Below are 18,482 nucleotides of genomic sequence, written 5' to 3'. Positions count from 1 at the left end.
CTGGGTTCAGACTGGTATATGTTATGGAGAGTAATACAATCCCTGGATTCAGACTGGTATATGTTATGGAGAGTAATACAATCCCTGGGTTCAGACTGGTATATGTTATGGAGAGTAATACAATCTCTGGGTTCAGACTGGTATATGCTATGGAGAGTAATACAATCCCTCGATTCAGACGGGCATAGGTTATGGAGAGTAATAGAACTCCAGGGTTCAGACTGGTATATGTTATGGAGAGCAATACAATTTCTGGGTTTAGACTGGTATATGTTATGGAGAGTAATACAATCCCTGGGTTCAGACTGGTATATGCTATGGAGAGTAATACAATCCCTCGGTTCAGACGGGCATATGTTATGGAGAGTAATAGAACTCCAGGGTTCAGACTGGTATATGTTATGGAGAGCAATACAATTTCTGGGTTCAGACTGGTATATGTTATGGAGAGTAATTATATATGATTCGGAGATTCAAACTGCAACGTCATGGATAAACAATCTATTTGAATTCCTATTTCACACAGCTTAGATCGGACAACATGTGTAGCGCTTAGTAATTCAATCCATGTTACAGGTGGTAAACAAGAGGCCCATAGGGCCTGCATCGCTCGCCTAGATATCTAAGCAATCATGGCAAAATATTCTCCAAATGAGATCCAAGGGAATATGCCAGACCCCATGGCCAATCCTTGTAGCACATCTGTATTAGATTTTTCATGCCCAGGATCATCCTGGTATAATGATTATTTCTTTTCATAAACTTTGTGAGCAAGTTACTGGTCAAATATCATGACTCTAGGTCTTTCTGCTACTCAGATGACGTCGTTGGAGTGTTACAACAAATTTGACCCTTTTGAACTTTCATATAGGTCAACTCATTTTGGTCCACCAGCAGGATTTTGAGTAATTCAAGAACATCCAGTCTCTACCGAATCAATAATTAATTTGTACAATGTATAGCATTAATCAGTTTGTGAAAGTTTGAAACCATCTTGAAACGCATTGATTTTTCTACTTTTTCACTGCTTTATTTCCCCCCCCAATATTCCACATCTGCTAGTTTGAACGTTGTCAACATACTTAATTGAAACCTGCCACCCACTAAAGCAAGCTACAGGCTAAACATCAGGACACCAGTTATAATACAAAATAGCAAATATTGTTCAATTTATGGTCAAGTAAAATGGTTGCTGCATATTTTCTTATTTCTCATTTGATTGGACACAACAAAAGCACAGGACACTGGTGTATGTAACGTGAAATGGTTTAATGTTGATATATATGTTCACAATGGTGTCAATAACAGGGTCATTTATGTGGAAACAACCGTTTTAAACAAAAGACACATACAAGGATTCATAAGTCTATGAACCACAGGTACTCATGTCATACAAGGGTTCATAAGTTTATGAACCACAGGTACACATATCATACAAGGGTTCATAGTTTCAGAAGTCTATGAACCTGAGTTACAAGGGTTCATAGTCTATGAACCAAAAGTACACAAATCATACTAAGATTCTCAATTATATGAACCACAGGTACAGATATCATGCGAGTTTCCATAGCTTATGAGCCACAAATACACAAATCATACAAGGATTCACAAGTCTATGAACCACAGGTATACAATATTGTGCAAGGGTTCATAGTATATGAATGAGATGTGAACACATTGGCAAGAATTCACAAGCCTGGTAATCACAAGTTCATAGAATTTATATGGTACGAGGGTTCATAGTCTATGAACTTCGTGTACACACATTGTACAATGATTCATATAAATCCATTACCACATGTACACAAATCTTACTCTTCCGATTTGCTGCGAATAATGTAGCCTATTCATTATTGGCTTGTAGATATATATTAATAAATATGATGCATCTGCAAATACAGTACATTCCTGATAAACTAAAAATGTTAATTAAAAATATCTTTTACATTCTGCATACAGTTATTTCAAAACAGAGGTTATTAAACCAAATGGTTTAAATTTCAGTGACCAGCACTCAAAATTATTTCTACAGGAGAGTTTGGAGGGCCATGTCTAATATATCAAAACATGCAATTAAAATAAATAGTTATTTGCATTCATCCCACAATTAAGATATACCCTTATGCTGTCTTTCCCCACAATCCAGGGACCCGAGCAGCATAATGCATTTGCACCAGTCACAGTTATCACCCCTGTCAGTTTTGACAATTATGGATATGAAGCTTTCAGAACAAGTCCTAATGTTCTCAGAAACATAACAAAAAACAACTGGTGCTTTCAGAGTATGTCTAACATAGAACACAGGGATATGTAATATGCTATAAAACTTAAGATAACTATAAATGGGAGTCACACTGTATGTAAATCTCAGTACTTATAAAGTAGCAGGTGTCACGTCCCTGTGATTTAGAATAATGATTGTCTGGAAGCACTTTTAATTATTTATTTGCATATACAACTGTACAACCAAATCTTACTCACATGAAAAAACTGTGACCCCTTTCACCACACTGACTCCACAAGAAAGATTGGCATCTTTTTTTCTATCTTTAACAACCACAATCAGTACTAAACATAAGGGGAAATATTTTTCACAAATATAGTTACTCTAAATGTATTTAACATATCTTCACCTGAACAAATAAACTCAGAACTTAAAAATCGGTATTTGATTGTTCCAATTTTTGAAACTTTTTTATTTTGCTATACAGATAATAATTTTCCACTCCAAGGCGTGTGCATGCAAACAGTAAGGGCATTTTTAACATTTTAATAAATAATTTCATTGCCCTAACACCACCCGATGACCCAGTCAATGACACAGTGACATATAGATGAAGTTTGGTGTATGTATTGTATACATAATGTACAATATTATTCCCATTCCCAATCAGCTTGAATAACTTACTTTATTTGCACAGATAGCCAAGCGTCTACCACACTCCAGCACAGGACACACCATGCCAGGCGCCCCGTGTATGTTTCACACAACACAGGTAAAACACAGGTACATCGTACCCACCTAAGTTACCAGATATACAAGTTTACACCTGCTATATGGACAGGTATCCTAAAATGGTAACTTCAAATTAGGCCAGAGTCTGATTAAAATATAACACAAGATTCTGTTTTGAATTCAATAATACAAAAATACTTCTGTTACTGTCGTGAGGACACTAATAGGGCTTCAATGTGTCTGCCTTTTGTGATAGTCTGGTACCAGACCACCCCCTATAGAGGGATTGCTGCAGTGATTTACAAAAATATCCCCGGGGCATGTCCCCGTCACATGTCTTAAAATGCAATTATAACAGGTTATACATCAAGCAACAGGTCATCTTTAATACTTTATCCTAGAGACAGTGCCATCAGTTTATACTGTGTACTCAATCATGCAACTAACAAAAAAAAAATCATCCCCTTTCTGACCATTCATTGTGAGAAAATGACCAGTAATGACCAATAATAGTCGGTGATAAATACATTAAATCGAATGCACAAGGCTGAAAAATTATACAAGAGGGATTTCTCATTCGCCCCTGAGATTTCATAATGAACTATTCCAACATTTGAATTGGAAGAGTTCAAATGTCCTCAGGGATGAATGGGTAAATGCCACTGCAATCAACACATAGTCAAATGTCTCAGCACCAAGCATGCCAGTTACATGAACAAAGTTACTGACTCAAACACTCCTTTCACACAACAACGCAGTCATGCCTCCCCAACCTCAGGTAATGAGGCGTTATTCATCGTAACAACCAACATGGTCAAATATCCAGAATGATACAGTTCTCCTAATTAAAAACTACACACAAAATAGCTAGATTCCACATGTTTTGTCTAATTTTTATTTTAAATATTTGCATTTTTCTTGTTTTGTAAAAAAAAAAAGTTAAATAAATTTGGCTAGATTCCACTTGTGTTAATGCATCAATTTTTGTAATATCACAACGAACACAGTGACAGAGGAAAAAATTCTTAAGACACATGTACCACTTCCTGCTCGAGTCTAAAGCCAACTCGCCTACAGTATAAAGTAAAACTTCTACTTTCAAAGACAACTGTTTGTTAGAGAAGCTGTCCAGCAAACCAAAACAAAAAGCAGAACAATCCAGCTTCAGGTTCAGAACAGTTTTCAGATCATTGTAACAAATAATTTAATGGCATTTGATTTGATTGACAGAAGTCAAAGTCACCTTTCTGTGGCACATAACTCATTGTTTGTCTGAGAAAAGTCTCCTCTGTACTGTTTCGTACAAATTCTAGATTCCACTTGTGTACATTTAAATTATTTCTAAGTTTCACTTGTGTTGACAGAGATGGTTGCAGAGTCCTTCAACCGTTTGGAAGTCTCATTACTTCTTGAAGGGGTGAAAGACCAGCAGATAGACTGAAGCATTTTCACTTCTTATAGCCGAACTCTTTGGCGTCATCTTCCGTAAAGTCACCATATCTCCATAAGTTAACCTGAAACCAATAAGATTTTCTTTTTTATATAAAATTGACTTTAAAAGTCCATTGTCAGATCTCTGTAAATTTTAAAATGTGACAGATGTTTTTTTTCTCCTTGACTGATATTTAAAGATCAAAATTACCAGATGGACTTGAAATCATAAATCTGGTTTTGTACAACAACCATCAATTAAATGATAAGGTGACAAGATAAGGAAACCAGTCGGATGCAAAAAAGTTGACCCTTTAAAGATGACTGGAAAATTTGTCTATGTTTCACTAAGTGATGTGTGATGAATATTACTTATAGTTCCCCAATTATTTTATATCAGCAATGCTGAATCCAAATATGTCATGAATATGTATATGGATTGAGTTAAAATAACATATATCCCTATTAGGGTTCAATTCTTGCATCTAAATATTCGCAAATTAATAAGTCGTATGAAATTTATTTGCAACGTTAAGGCACAGTATAAACCGATTTACGGTTATATACTTATGGGGTGAACACTTACCCTGGCAATTTTGGCCTTCTCCTGTGCTTTCTGGTAATCTGACACAATCTTGGCAAGTCTTTTCTCACGTCTCCTTTCAGCAAGGATCCAGCCTGCAGATATGAGACCCTGTGAAACGTCATCCTTGGTGTCAGGGAGGACGAGCGTCACAAATTCCAGACCAGGTGCCTTGTACTCAGTGTTCATCATAAGTTCCTTGTTTATGATGTCATTGTAGAATGCATCAAGGGCATCTGCTTTTGAGTCCTCCTGTAAACAAATGACAAAGCACCTTGATTTGATTGATATGGGTTTTGATAAGATGGCTATGTAATAAGGGTTTAGACATTTGGTCCAATGCATACGATAAGGTACAGATATGGGACCAATGAAAAAGAACAGAAATCCAGAAAGGGTTAAAAAAAAAAGGGAAATCTAAGAAGAGCGACAAAAGAAGAGGAAAATTTGGGCCAAGGGGGAGCTATAAAGCAGGGCACACAGCCAGTATCTGGCGACTGCCTGATGTAGGCATCAAATCAAAGTCCCAGATGTAGAGGGCTGGGGATTATAGAAGATCAGGTGCCAAAACCACTCGGCCCCACATAAAGAAAATCATAAAAGAGAGTCAGAAGTAGAAACAAAGGCCAGATAGAGGTTATCAAAAACTGATTACTTACATCCGGAGGCAGTGTTACACATGCCATGGCGTACTCCTGAGCTTGGGGAGCCAGAGTCTGGTATGTGGCAGGCAACTTGGCTAACCTTGAGACATCTGTCTTTTCTCTCTGAAATTAATATACATTCAATTTTAATTACTACATCGACTTATTCCTTCAAAACCAAACAGAATATACAGGTACATTGTCTTAATCACAATGAGACTGGTTGAAGTTTTTAATGTGTTTTCAGCTACTTCTTGAACTATCTTAATTAACATGTTTGTTTGGTGCTATTTTGTATTTGTATGAAGAACTGATGTTCATATGGCACAAGATTGATAAAATACATTGACAAGAGAAATATTTATATGCTTACATTTCCGTAGTCAATAAACAGTACTTTCACATGAGATCTCTCCACTTTCTCCACCTTAGCTCGGTACCTGAAACAGGAAGATTAATAATTAGCACCCAGCATCATGCTTGTTTTCTACGAAGTAATGATTATCTAAGAAGACAAAAGCTATCTGAGCCCTTTTGTTCAAAGACTGGTTTGCTCTACAAGTTTTCAATTTGCATTTTTTTTTTAAAAAGATCTGAAAAGTTTCCAAATATTTTTGTGTTCCTGTCTCCCATATTTTATTTTTGAACTCCTTTACAAACAATATTGGTTTTTAATTTTAGTCATTTTGAAATTTTACTCTATTCCAATTTTACATTAATGTTTCCATCAAGCTAATCAGACTTAAAATACCTGAGCCCTGTATACTGTTATATAAAGATTTGTCAGCTTACGGTAATTATACTTTTAATCTTTTGAATGTCTTTTTTGTTGATTGTTCTGGTAACATGAAAAGAAAAGTTCTTATTTTAAGTGTGATTTATTGTACTATATCAAAATCAAGATACAACTTCACATCTTTTCGTTGATCTGGAATAACTGCAGTGTCTACTTTAAAATGCTATATTTTTAGAGGGACAATCCGACAGACCTCTTAAAAGTTTTACGCATGTCTTGATAATCTTTTCCAAGGGGCTTGCCATGAAACATCAGATCACTAGGTCAGCGACGTGGAATTTTATATTTTTTGACTACTAGTCCACACACAGGTTTTGAAAATTCTACTGCATTTTTGTTGTAAATAATGAACTTTTTTGCTAGCTCTGACAAAACATTTATCAGGCCCATGCATCAGGTAAAGTAGATTTGTATATACCCCTGTTGGTCTGTCCCTTTCATCAACAGTTCTAACTAGTTGGTGACAATATTGATATAATGTTACAGTGAAATCGAAGGAGCAGCACATTTACCATGATTCGTCTACAGAGAACTGTGCAGCACACACTTCGCCCTTCTTTGGTGTGTAGGAGCCTGTCAGGGGAGGGTTGGACTCCATGTCTTGTCGTAGCTGTTCCATCAGCTTCTCTAACTGAGGGCCTGTTAGTTAACAATTCATAAATCATTTCTGATTTCGAGGACCAAATCATGTTACAACACATTTTAAACAGATATCTGTTGAATCAAAGTCTTAACATTTTAACAAACTTTTTAAAGCCAACTTGATTGAAATTAAACATTTCAACTTGTGAGAAGCTATGTATCAATACTTAACCCTAACCTTAAGTAGAGTGAAAATTGGCACATCTTCATTAACACTAGCACTCACGAAATGATCTATTAAGCTAATCTTAGGACAAGATGGCCACCTTTGATTTTTACATGAACTGAAAAATGAAAAGTTGTTAAATAATATAAAAGAATCGCTGGTAAAATTTATAGTCAATAGATTGAAGTTAATCATGTGTTCGGAATACTAGACAAAAATTGTACCGTTGTCCACACATTGAGCGTAGAATTTGAGTTCATCAGGAGAGACTTCTGTAACGACCACCTTTTTGTAGGTAACATTCCTGTCCGATGTGTCCTCGATCACCTCTTCCTTCTCAATGGGCTCCTCATATGTTGCCCATTGCTATGGATGAAATACACAGCTTTACACTTAGCAAATACTCAACATTTGAAACCTCGACGTTTAGGTATATTTCAACCCAGGCATTAAACAGATAATAGCAGCACAGTTGATATTTTACATTTTCTTCCTTTTTTACACAGAACCATTTTTAAAACAATTTATGTAAAATTTCTTTCACATTGCCAAAATTTATTGGAAATTCTCTACCTTGTCTTAAGGATCCTCATACCACTAAGTGTAAAAATTGAGACTGGGATTTGAACCTTGGACTTCAGATTGTTTACTATCGCTCTTTTTAACCAATTGAGCTACCTGGTCAACGGAAAAGTATGGTTCAAACTGTACTACAATTTTATCCAGGCGGAAATTAAGGGGAGGCTACTGTATTTAGGAAAAAACAAAATGCTGTGGTACAGGGAACACAAAAGCCAGAGATCTGAGTTGGACAGAACTAAGCTGTCCTATGTTTGTATGCTAACCTTCCTTTAAATGTGCACTTCCCAACATGATAACAGCAACTTACATTAAGTTTCTTGGACTTGGCTTGGTCCTGAGCGACACACAGTGCCTTGTAGTAGTTGCTGCGCTCAGCAGTAAAGTGGACTTTGGACAGTCCTTCTTCCACCAGTCCAACAGACAGGTTCACGTTCTCCACAAACAGCCAGCCAATGAAGTTACCTCCCTTGTCCATGGCCTCCACCTGAACTTCGACCTCGCGCTGTAGACACATCTCCTTGGTGAAAAGCATTGCCTCGTCACCGAAGGGCTCAGCCGGGGTTACCACTCCACCAGGCATGTTGCGTGTACCCCTTGGGCATGAGATACCTGGAAATTGAAGAAGAGCCTCTAACAAACCGTGCTTTGCTACATCTTGCATATAACAAGGTTAACCTCTGTAGAACACACTGATTAAACCTGCCTACTGCAAAGGTAAAATACCTAAACGTAAACAATTTTTACATACTGTATACAGAGTATTTGTTTAAGAAATTAATTTTCTTATATTTACAGTTACCTGCAAACAGAACACTTTCTTCTGCTTGCTTGATATGAATGCTATTTATTAAACGAACAATAATATCAATAAAATATTTAATAGAGAGATATATATATATATATATATATAATATACTCACAAATATTTGAGTTTATAATTATATTTTTTCATATCAAGAAGATTTAATAAAAGATGACTCCTCCCCCTCCTGATCCTCAATTTCATTAGATAAACTTGTACATGAAATTATTTATCTTGTAAGTCATCGGTTAAAAACTTATCTATAAGTATCAAAATCAGAGTGTTTTTTAGGCTTGTTAAATCTCTGCTTATAATAATGCTAACGTCGCTTACCTGACACGAGGAATGTAATGAGACACGTTTCTCGTGGAATAAAGAGACGAAGTCGGGAACCGCTGGCTACAAACTCTACAACGGCTTCAGACCTGCCAGCCCTCTGAAGGAAGGGCAGAAACTGTTTGGCTTTTGTGATGTCCTGCAACAAAATATTATTGTTCCGACTTTTAACTAAATGCACAATATTAAGGCTTCACAGTCCAAATACTGAAAAGGATTTAGAAAGAAACGTAAAATATAACACTGTGGTATCAAACTGATCTCCTTCACAATTCACGACTGTTTTAATGATAAATCTTGTTTGGTGATTACATGGGATTGGAAAGGATGACCTTAATTTGCTGTTTTATAAAATATGTGAAATTATCTGTTGTTTTTCGGGAAGTTCACCTTACTGTATGTTAATTTCAGAATTTTTCTTTGAAGAAATGTAAACAAACTTCTGCAAATTTAACAATTTTTGCTTTTAACTGATCAATGTCAGCATTGAGACAATTATGAGTGTTCTTTTCAAAATTTTGTTGTGTTTTTATTTTCAGATTTTTCTTTCTTTTCTATTCTGTTTTATATTGAGTAATTCGTTTGTCAGATTTAAGTTCACAAAACCTACCCCTGATACATCAGCAACTCTGTGAATTGGTGGCTCCTTTTTGGAGTGCAGTCCCATGCCTTTTTTAATGGCCCTGGCTTCGGCTGCCAGTAACTCGTCATAGTGGGAGGAGCGCTGGTCGTCGTCCTGGCGATATCTTATCACTGTTGCCAAGCCTTTACCTACTAACGCTTCTCCGACATTTCTGTAACATAAATCGACCTACATGTACAACTGTTCACTGTTCATTTATCACAAAAACATGAACATACAAACTTTTATAATAATAATACTGTAATACAGATATTTTATTCATCCATATATCTTCAAATTATCAGCACGTTTTTTCCCCCTTTTTCCTCCCCCCGGCCTTAAACCCTAGGCCAACCTGGCACCAATTCTAGATCCACAAATCTGTCAATCCAAAGAGGCTATGAGGCTGTAAACATAATGGCCTTACAAGCCATCAGTCTGCGAGGCAATGATGCACAAGGCTAGGCCCACAGTGCTTTCACTCCTCAAGGTTACAAGGCACCAACCTCAGGCCCTCAAACTTAACTAACATTCCTCAAGGCTATGAGGCACCAACCCTAAAGACCCAAGAAGTCATCACTTCTCAAGGCTATGAGGTACTATCTCCAGGTAACCAAACCAAAACTGACACTCTTCAAGGCTTCAAGGTACCAACCCTAGGCCAACAAAATTATTGTTCCTGAAGGCTTTGTGATACCAACCCTATAACCCCCTGGGTTACTTACACTCCTCCTGTTGTGACAGTTGCACAAATTTTCTCTGGGAAGCCCTGATTTGGAGGTTGTATGTAGTCTACTTGTACGCTCACCTGTAGTAAACAAAAAGACACTGTTATAGTGGGTTTTACAAGCGAGATCTCAAATATTAATTAATCAATTAATTAATTACACATCAGTAATTACATTTCATGCATTGTACAGTAAGAACTCAAGATTTATTCATTATCATTCAGTAAAAGTCAAAGATATCAAGAAATAATCAGACAGATTAATCACACCTTCACTCAGTTCAAATTCAGGAAGTAAGATTGATGAAGTAGCTTCGTGAATGGAATTATTCACAAAGTCATTTCAAATTTATACAAGTTCCTGTCGGCTAAAATTTATAACTAAGGGACAATAAGCTCCAACACAGAAGCTAGAAATAAATCTTTGCAATCTCCGAGATGTCTACTTCTCAACTATTGTTAGTAGCTATCTATATATATATAGCTAGCTATCAAGAGATGAGATGAGCTTCAAATGATGAATCACTCTACTGAAAACAATGATATCTAGACAGAATTATTCTGACTAATACTGATCATGAATTTTGTAGTTGATTAATCAGTTTATAAGTCTAACTAACCAACAGTCGATATAGTTGATTATCAGAACACCAAAACAAAACAAAACTTTGAAATCTTTTAAAATTCATTATTTGGAGCTTACTTTCTTTCCAATCAGTTTTTTCCTGAGGAATTCTCTGGCCTCAAACATATAGGGTATATCATACAGGGGGCGTGGCCTCTTGTTAGCTTCTTTGGTGGCTGGTGGTGCATTCTCATTCTGCTCAAGTTGTTGTCTGTAAGGAAAATTTGTGGTCCTTCAGTACTAATCAATCAATCAATTATATCCGAATGCTTGAAAGATAGTATTCTTATTTAACTCTTACAAATCATATCCTCCTTAAATTACTATCACACACAACTTACCTTGGTGGCCGTATGCTGGCTAAGAAAACCTTTTTGATTGTGTCGCCTGCTTTTACATTTAAAGCGTCTCCATTCACAACTTCAACAACCTGAAATGGGAATACATATACAGTAACACCTGTCTAATGAGATCCCTGAATATTCCAACAGCCTGTATCATCCTACCTAAATCTATCACTTCATTCCTTGTAAATACTGCTTACAATTTATTTTTTCTTATATCCTGTCTAATGCGCCCAATTCGTTTTTACATTTCACATAGATGGAAGAAGGTATTAAGCGGAAGAAGAGGTAGGTAATTTTTTCTGTAGACATTCAGCTATCAGGATTTTTCTTTGAAAGTTTTGTTTGTACCTTGCCCGAGAAACTCTGGTCTTTGAGGTCAACACTTTGTTCCTGTACTTTGTAGTCTTTCCAAATACGTGATTTCTTCTCCTTGGCAGATCTGCAATTAAGCAAAGCACAAGCTACAGTTAGAAAAAACAAGCGAATTCGTGGAATTTATATCCCCCGCTTGCAGAACATATTGTAAGTTAACATTATTGAGGTTAGGTTTAAACACTACTTATCAGCACTGTCCTCTTACAGACACAACAATTATTTTATATAAAAGGCTCAAAGGGCATGTATTGCTCACCGGCTTTTATAAGATCTCTGACCTATTATATGAAGTAAGTTAAAAATGTCTTCGCTTTAAAGTCTTGAATTCTGACTGTCAAACCCAAACAACAATGAAACATCACTTATTGTGTGAAAACTGATGACCTATCTATCTCACACTGAAAACATACTATAAGCTAGCAGCCGAGCACATAAATCTGAGCATGTTTTATCAGATCAATTGTATTAATTTCACCAACACTTGGTCGCTATAAACAGACGTCCGTTATGACCTACTTTTCTGCTGCCCGGAGTTTTTCAGCTCCCTGTGTCACGACACCCATGCTCCAGTCCACACAGCGAGCAAACCCTTCTTTCAACAGCAGCTCGGCAATGTTTCCGTTCTAGTGGAACAAGAATAGCACCGTCAGTAATTTTATATACACCATTATATATATATGTATATATATTGCATTGGAAATGAAATACATAAAATTAGAAACAATCATGCTCTTTAAACCTTCAAAAATAATCACATTGACCTTTGATCTCTTTTAAGTTTTAAAAATATTTGACCTTTGTTCTCTTTTAAGTTTTAAAAATATTCAAATAACCATTTGTGCTCTTTTACCCAACCGTGGCGTTATTTTCTCTCAATAACATTTCCTTTATGTTTTATCAGTGGTTGCGTACATCTGCATACTGGACTGATTCTACAGTTATGATAGGAAAGATTACTCGAGTGGTTGATGAGTTAAGCATAATTATTAATTACCGGGTGAATGACTGTGCCGAGTAAATTCTGATTTGAAACGCCCTCCAGGATAATCTTGACGTCACGTTGTAACAGCCTCACTTCGGTGAAATATTTAGCCTCAGTGGCAAAAGGCTCTGCCATCTGTTTACCCTCCTCGTCTTGTTTAAACATAGGACACTGAAACAACAGAGTAACACTTTATATTGAAGTATCACAAGTCTTAACACTTGGCCACCGATTAGTATTCTTATACAAAATTCTATGATTTTATACAAAATTATAGCTTGAATTTTCCCAACCAAAATTTCAGCTCGGACAATATTGTTATCTCATCTAAGGAAACATTTTAATTCAATAAAAAAATCAATTAACCTTGAGATATCCAATCATCGATGCCAAAATGAATACACTTATTGAAGACATCATCCCACTACATTTAAGATCAAAATCACCTTTAAATTCCAATGCTTAAACCACTTGGTATGTGTGTTTAAGGTTTGATTCTATTAGCAACAAGCAACAGGTATTGTTAGGTAGTCACGTGACCGGTTCATATTCAGAAAATGAAGCATTTTGATCTACGAAATCTGCTGCTGACAATGATTTTAAAAGAAAGCAAAAATGTCAGAATGACAAACTGTAACACTCTCATGAAATAGAAGCACAGGTACAATTGTTGAGTTAATTGCAGTTTTATCGAAATTTCAGATAAATGGCACTAAACGAACTGTACTTACTTTGATTCCAGACAACATGACTGTTACATAATCAAATGAGGGGAGGAGGAACGCTCGCACCGTACAGCCATCTCGCACATGTTCAATCACAGCTGTAAATATAATTAACCTCAGACGTTCAATTTGTTTATATAATGGTAGTTATCAAAAACTGTTAGTGTTTTAAAAGTAATAAATCGAAATACTGCGAAACTCGTTAATCCTGGTTTTCTTTCTCTGTTAGGATTTTTCCTGTTAATTTCGGATGGGGCCTTTTATATACCAGTTGGAAAGAAAATGTTCAGGAGTAAACTGCAAATTTGGGGAATTCAGGATAGATATGAAATAGTTTAAATTGGGAATGTGGCCCATTATCTGCCCCAAAATGTCACCAGAAAAAACTCTGTTCAGGTATATTTTAATTTTAATATATATATTAACGATAATTCATTATTTTCCAATGGATAAGGCAAGAGTGCCCTTGAAAACAGACAGGAAAGTAAGGATAAATCATCAAGGAGAGAGCCAGTGTAATCGAGGTTCCATAGGATCCAAGTCATTTCCCTTGTACTCACCATCTATGGGTTCATTATGGTGTGAGTCAACAAAATTACGAGGATTCTCTATGACCCACGTTACATCTCTGATACTGTCTGGTTTGATGCCTTCGGTTGCCCATTTGCCTTTGCCTGCTGATTTGGCTCCATCTTCCAGCTGGATCAAAGCGCTCTGGCTGGCACTGAAATACATACATTTACAGTCAAACTTTGATGTTTCGAACTTTGTGGGACCATTGGTAAAAGTTTAAATTATCGAGACTTCGAGTAACGATAATTGAACATCTAATATTGAAATCGTGCTTATAAAGCAGATTGTGATTTTTATGTGACAAAACACAAGCTAAGGAATTTAATTTTGAAAGTATAAATATACTTTTTAATAACAATACCTTTTTTCATTAACACACTGTAATTTGCATTTTGATCTATCAAATTCAAACTTTCTTCGTTTGTCAATTAAAGTTTCGAAGTTTGTACCCCGTGTTGATGAGGTCCATCATGTGCGCCATGTTGCTGAGTGTTTCCTTTGGCCGTTTGTTGTAAAAAAAACCATTATATGACAATCGATTTGATTAAAAATTGCACAATGAAGTTCTTAACATTATAAACCAATAAAAATACAGCTCATTGTCCCATAGCCCTAGACCTGAATTCCGCGAATAGACCATTTTTAGCTAACCATTTTCTTTGACACAGGGTACGCCTATGTTTACGATTGAAAAGTACTTTCTATGAATGTATCTTACGGAATGATCAACATCGTTTTGCGTCATAAATACTTCAATGGTCCCACTGCCATAGTGGTTACAGTCTGAAGCAAAGATTCATGATAATAATCCAGACTTTAAACTTTAAACATAATTCATTAATATCGTATATACATACTCATCAGCCCTGACTCCGCCTCTCCGTACTTCCACCAATCCCTCGGAAACCAGCTGTTCTGTCATGTTCTCACCATTCATGTCTGAAAACAATTTAATCCTACATGAGATTGTATGCTCAACTCAATACCTTTTTTCTTTTATATATGGCTACAATGTACATGTTTCCCAATTTTCAGTGATTATTTTTAGATGCATCCTAGCAGGATTCCTGCAAAAAATACATTTGGCCCCTATTTTCAAGGTCTATCTGATTTTTTAGCGGTGAATTTGGGGCCTTATAAAGGCTCTTTCCCCTAGATAATTTCTGCTATATTTCCTCAAAATCAATGCAAGGCCCAGGCCCCTGTGGAAAGGAGGTAGAAAAATCACTGCGACTATGATGTGGCAGAAATGCTGCACATATGAACAGCTTTGAATTACTGACTCTCGCATAGCTGAGTGACACAGTTAGCCATGTGTCTCAATATTACGCTACACAAACATTGAAAGCTTCTTAATTTAGCGGTATTTGACAGTTTCCAAGATCAGAGCAGTGAGGATAGCTTCATAAGGCCATTACGAAAGTTCCTAACGATACAAACATAAATTATCATCAAAAAGATGTTAATGCATGCATTACTTTTAGGATTCTTGAAAACACTGAAAGCAAAACTGAATGCCATATGGTTATTTGTCTTTAATTGGTATCGTGAAAGTCTGCTTAATTGATGAGAGATGAATAAACAAATATATATTCATATTTTTCTTCACAAACAACTACATTTTGGATTTTGTTCGCTAACAACAAAAGAGTGATTCACACTGATTGGACACTCGTAAATAGGCAAAGCTTCAAACACAAATGTGAATGTAATGGTCTAACAATGGAGCCTTATCAGTATTGTCATGGAATTAGATTGGCACTATTCTGTATTATCTGAACTTTAATTGAAGGTTACTTAAACATCACCTTTAGAATAAAACATGATTTTAATCTTGTTAATGGTACCACTTTTACACATGAAAGGTCCCATATCTTTTGGTATATGATTATGTTATAAAATCGTAATCATAAATTTGTATGGTCAAACGGGAGTTTATCTTTGTATCTGGTAAGATTAGGTAACTATTCTTAGTTTATATTTATATTGTATATATATCATAAATATTCCCATATTGTGTGCACTTATGTTAAATAAGCAGGTACTTTTTAGGTGAAATCTTTAAAAAAAAATATATGTAATTCAACGTCTCTTTCATTTTTATGGGTCTTTTCCTTTTTATTGTAAAAACATTATGGGTACAGACATCTGAAATATCATCAAACATCTATAGAGTATGGGGAAATATGATTATATCTGATTACAATATGGCACTTTCCTGTTACACTGACACATCAATGCATTATCGTCAGGAAGATGTCACCTACTACCTTTAGGCAGGTAATATAAATGCCCTGAACAGGTATAAACTGAATCATTACCTTAGAGGCCTGATCATAAATTGTTTACCAACAAAAAAGACACCAATTGCCTAAAGGCTATATTCATCCATCAGGCAAAACATTTTGCTGACCCTAACCTTTAGGGGTTTCCATTATATTTGGGCCATTTGAAGATTTTATATTTGTTTCTGACAACAAAGCTGACGTTCATAATGATTTGTTTACAGTATATTGGTAAATTGCCACCTTTCGACCAAGAGTTAAAGATGTAGAAGTTAGTTTACACTCAATTCATTATTGATGCCATTATATTAAACATGAAATATCCCTATTAACAAAAATACTGAATCGCTGATTCCAAGTTTAACTGTAAATCTAATTGCAGGATATAGATATCATTGCATTGTACGTACGTACAACCCATGGATATTCAATTTCAATCACGTTTACTTTACTTATTCTACAAACCCAACAAAGGATCTACTAGCCCTGGGCATTGTGATAGTGGACTTGTATATATCCCTATAGCTACAGCGCAACATTTTTGAAAGATATTATAAACTAGTGTATTTTTCAATTTTGTTAACCTTTTCCAAGATAAACACATCCATATTCCCGTCCAGTCCCAGGAACTTTGTACTCTACAGTGAAGACAACTTCTTTGTTAATCAACTTCTTCCTCAGGTATTCTCTTGCTTCCCATGCAAATGGCTGAAAACAAGAAGAAATGAGACACTTCAATTTAAGAACTCTTAAAATCAAAAACTTTAGCTACACTTTAAATTGTCTTGGTATTGAAATAAGCAGTCAAAGTTTTGAAATTTTCTTTTGGTTTTGTTTAAAAAACAAAAAAAATGACAAAATGAAAGTTTATAACTGGATGAAGTAAATCTAAAGTAAAAATACCTCATCTTTAGTTTCTGTTGCACCCTCCATGTTAGGGTTTGGACGTCGAGCCATCCTTGGAGCTGTAATGTTGGAGAAGCAGATGGTCTTCTCTGGTGGGGGCCCCCCACGGGGTTGCCCTCGTATAACAACAGCATCCCCCGAGAGGATCTATATAACATAAACATTATGTATCACACACCTGTACCCATTTGGCCTCTTTGGCCATTACTCTCTTCCAGCATTAACATATTACGGTAGCTAGAGATTTTAGTTGTACAATAAAATTTTGATATAAAAAGTGACTTAAATAAACATTTAAATCCATTGATATCCAAACTGGTAGAGTTTTCACAGGATTATTAGCATTACTGTATATAAGTTTAACATTGCAATTGCTTATTAATTACCACCCACAGATTTCAGATCCATATCTCCAAAACATTTATAAGACTGGCATTTGTCTGGACAAATGGTGGCAGTCTAAAAAAAAATCAAGATTCATTTAAACATGAATTGTCCCTTGGATTTTTTAAACGGGTAAAACTGGATTCAATAATAGAACTTGATGATAAATGATTTAAAACTCCAAGATAAAGATACTCATTTAGATACTAAAAATATTAACAAATATAAAGCTACTTATCATACCAGTCTTCAATATATTAAAACTGGATAGTTCTCTAGTAATAACTCTGATCCAAAGATGTTGGTCCTGTGCATCAGAGTATCAAAAGGCCACAGTTTAAAACCTTTGTATTTTGAGTTTTAAAATTAATGAACTTAGATAACTTATTATATATATATGAAATCAACAGCCATAACTCACTGGAAAACCATTTTAGAAATTTCCAAACATCAAAAAGTTGTGACGAAGTTAATTAATGATTCATAATTAATGGATTTCGGTAATCTACCATAAAGACAAAGTTTTATCAAGTGAAAAATTGGGGCGTATGTTTTAGAGAACATACTTCACACCATACTGTCAATAAATGGGTTAACAAAAACTGTAAAATGCTGGTCAAAAGTAATCTCAACAATAATCTTATAAACATACTGTGCTCGGGATCCCAACATCTGGAGCCCAAAAAATATTCCATGTAGAATGCTGCCAATATTTTCAACATAACTGATTTCAAATAACAATCTTTAAAACTTTGTTCACATTTTGTTATTATTTTCAGAACATTTTACTTTACCTGTTTCACTATTCCCTTCTGAACAGCCGGTGATGGTGCAGTCATGTTGTCAACTCGTGCGTCGACGATGGAAAAAGGAAGTGTGGATGTGTCACGTGATCTTATGTATTGGTCAATATATATTGATATGACACTATTTTTCGGTTGTTTCGGACAGTGGAAATACCCAGAATTTAAAATATGACCATTCTATATTTAA

At 35.5% G+C, this 18,482-nt stretch overlaps 1 protein-coding gene across 1 annotated transcript; it reads right to left on the bottom strand.

The window, feature by feature from the left end:
* Positions 1-1,250: 1,250 nt before the first annotated feature.
* LOC110457614 (staphylococcal nuclease domain-containing protein 1-like) lies at positions 1,251-18,390 on the bottom strand. The gene is made up of 21 exons (XM_021508966.1): positions 18,284-18,390; positions 17,103-17,252; positions 16,784-16,907; positions 14,772-14,853; positions 13,902-14,065; positions 13,348-13,439; positions 12,629-12,787; positions 12,151-12,257; positions 11,608-11,698; positions 11,254-11,342; positions 10,991-11,123; positions 10,286-10,368; positions 9,549-9,732; positions 8,936-9,077; positions 8,108-8,409; positions 7,443-7,584; positions 6,923-7,049; positions 5,988-6,054; positions 5,630-5,737; positions 4,974-5,222; positions 1,251-4,470 (listed from the first exon to the last, which is right to left on the bottom strand). Exons 1-21 carry the CDS (start codon positions 18,326-18,328, stop codon positions 4,405-4,407), a joined length of 2,706 nt encoding a protein of 901 aa, XP_021364641.1. The 5' UTR covers positions 18,329-18,390; the 3' UTR covers positions 1,251-4,404.
* Between the last annotated feature and the right edge of the window lie 92 nt (positions 18,391-18,482).

The sequence above is a fragment of the Mizuhopecten yessoensis genome, unplaced genomic scaffold (assembly GCF_002113885.1).
Source record: "Mizuhopecten yessoensis strain PY_sf001 unplaced genomic scaffold, ASM211388v2 scaffold9253, whole genome shotgun sequence".
Taxonomy (NCBI): Eukaryota; Metazoa; Mollusca; class Bivalvia; order Pectinida; family Pectinidae; genus Mizuhopecten; species Mizuhopecten yessoensis.
This window is presented reverse-complemented; position numbering and strand designations above follow the sequence as displayed.

What these genes read in the sequence shown, in the direction of transcription:
- LOC110457614 (XM_021508966.1), bottom strand. Translation starts at nt 18,328, where the DNA reads ATGACTGCACCATCACCGGCTGTTCAGAAGGGAATAGTGAAACAG. An exon ending in CCATAATGAACCCATAGATG is followed by an intron (nt 13,440 to 13,901) that starts GTGAGTACAAGG and finishes TTATATTTACAG; the next exon opens with CTGTGATTGAACATGTGCGA. An exon ending in GTGTAACACTGCCTCCGGAT is followed by an intron (nt 5,223 to 5,629) that starts GTAAGTAATCAG and finishes ATTTGTTTACAG; the next exon opens with GAGGACTCAAAAGCAGATGC.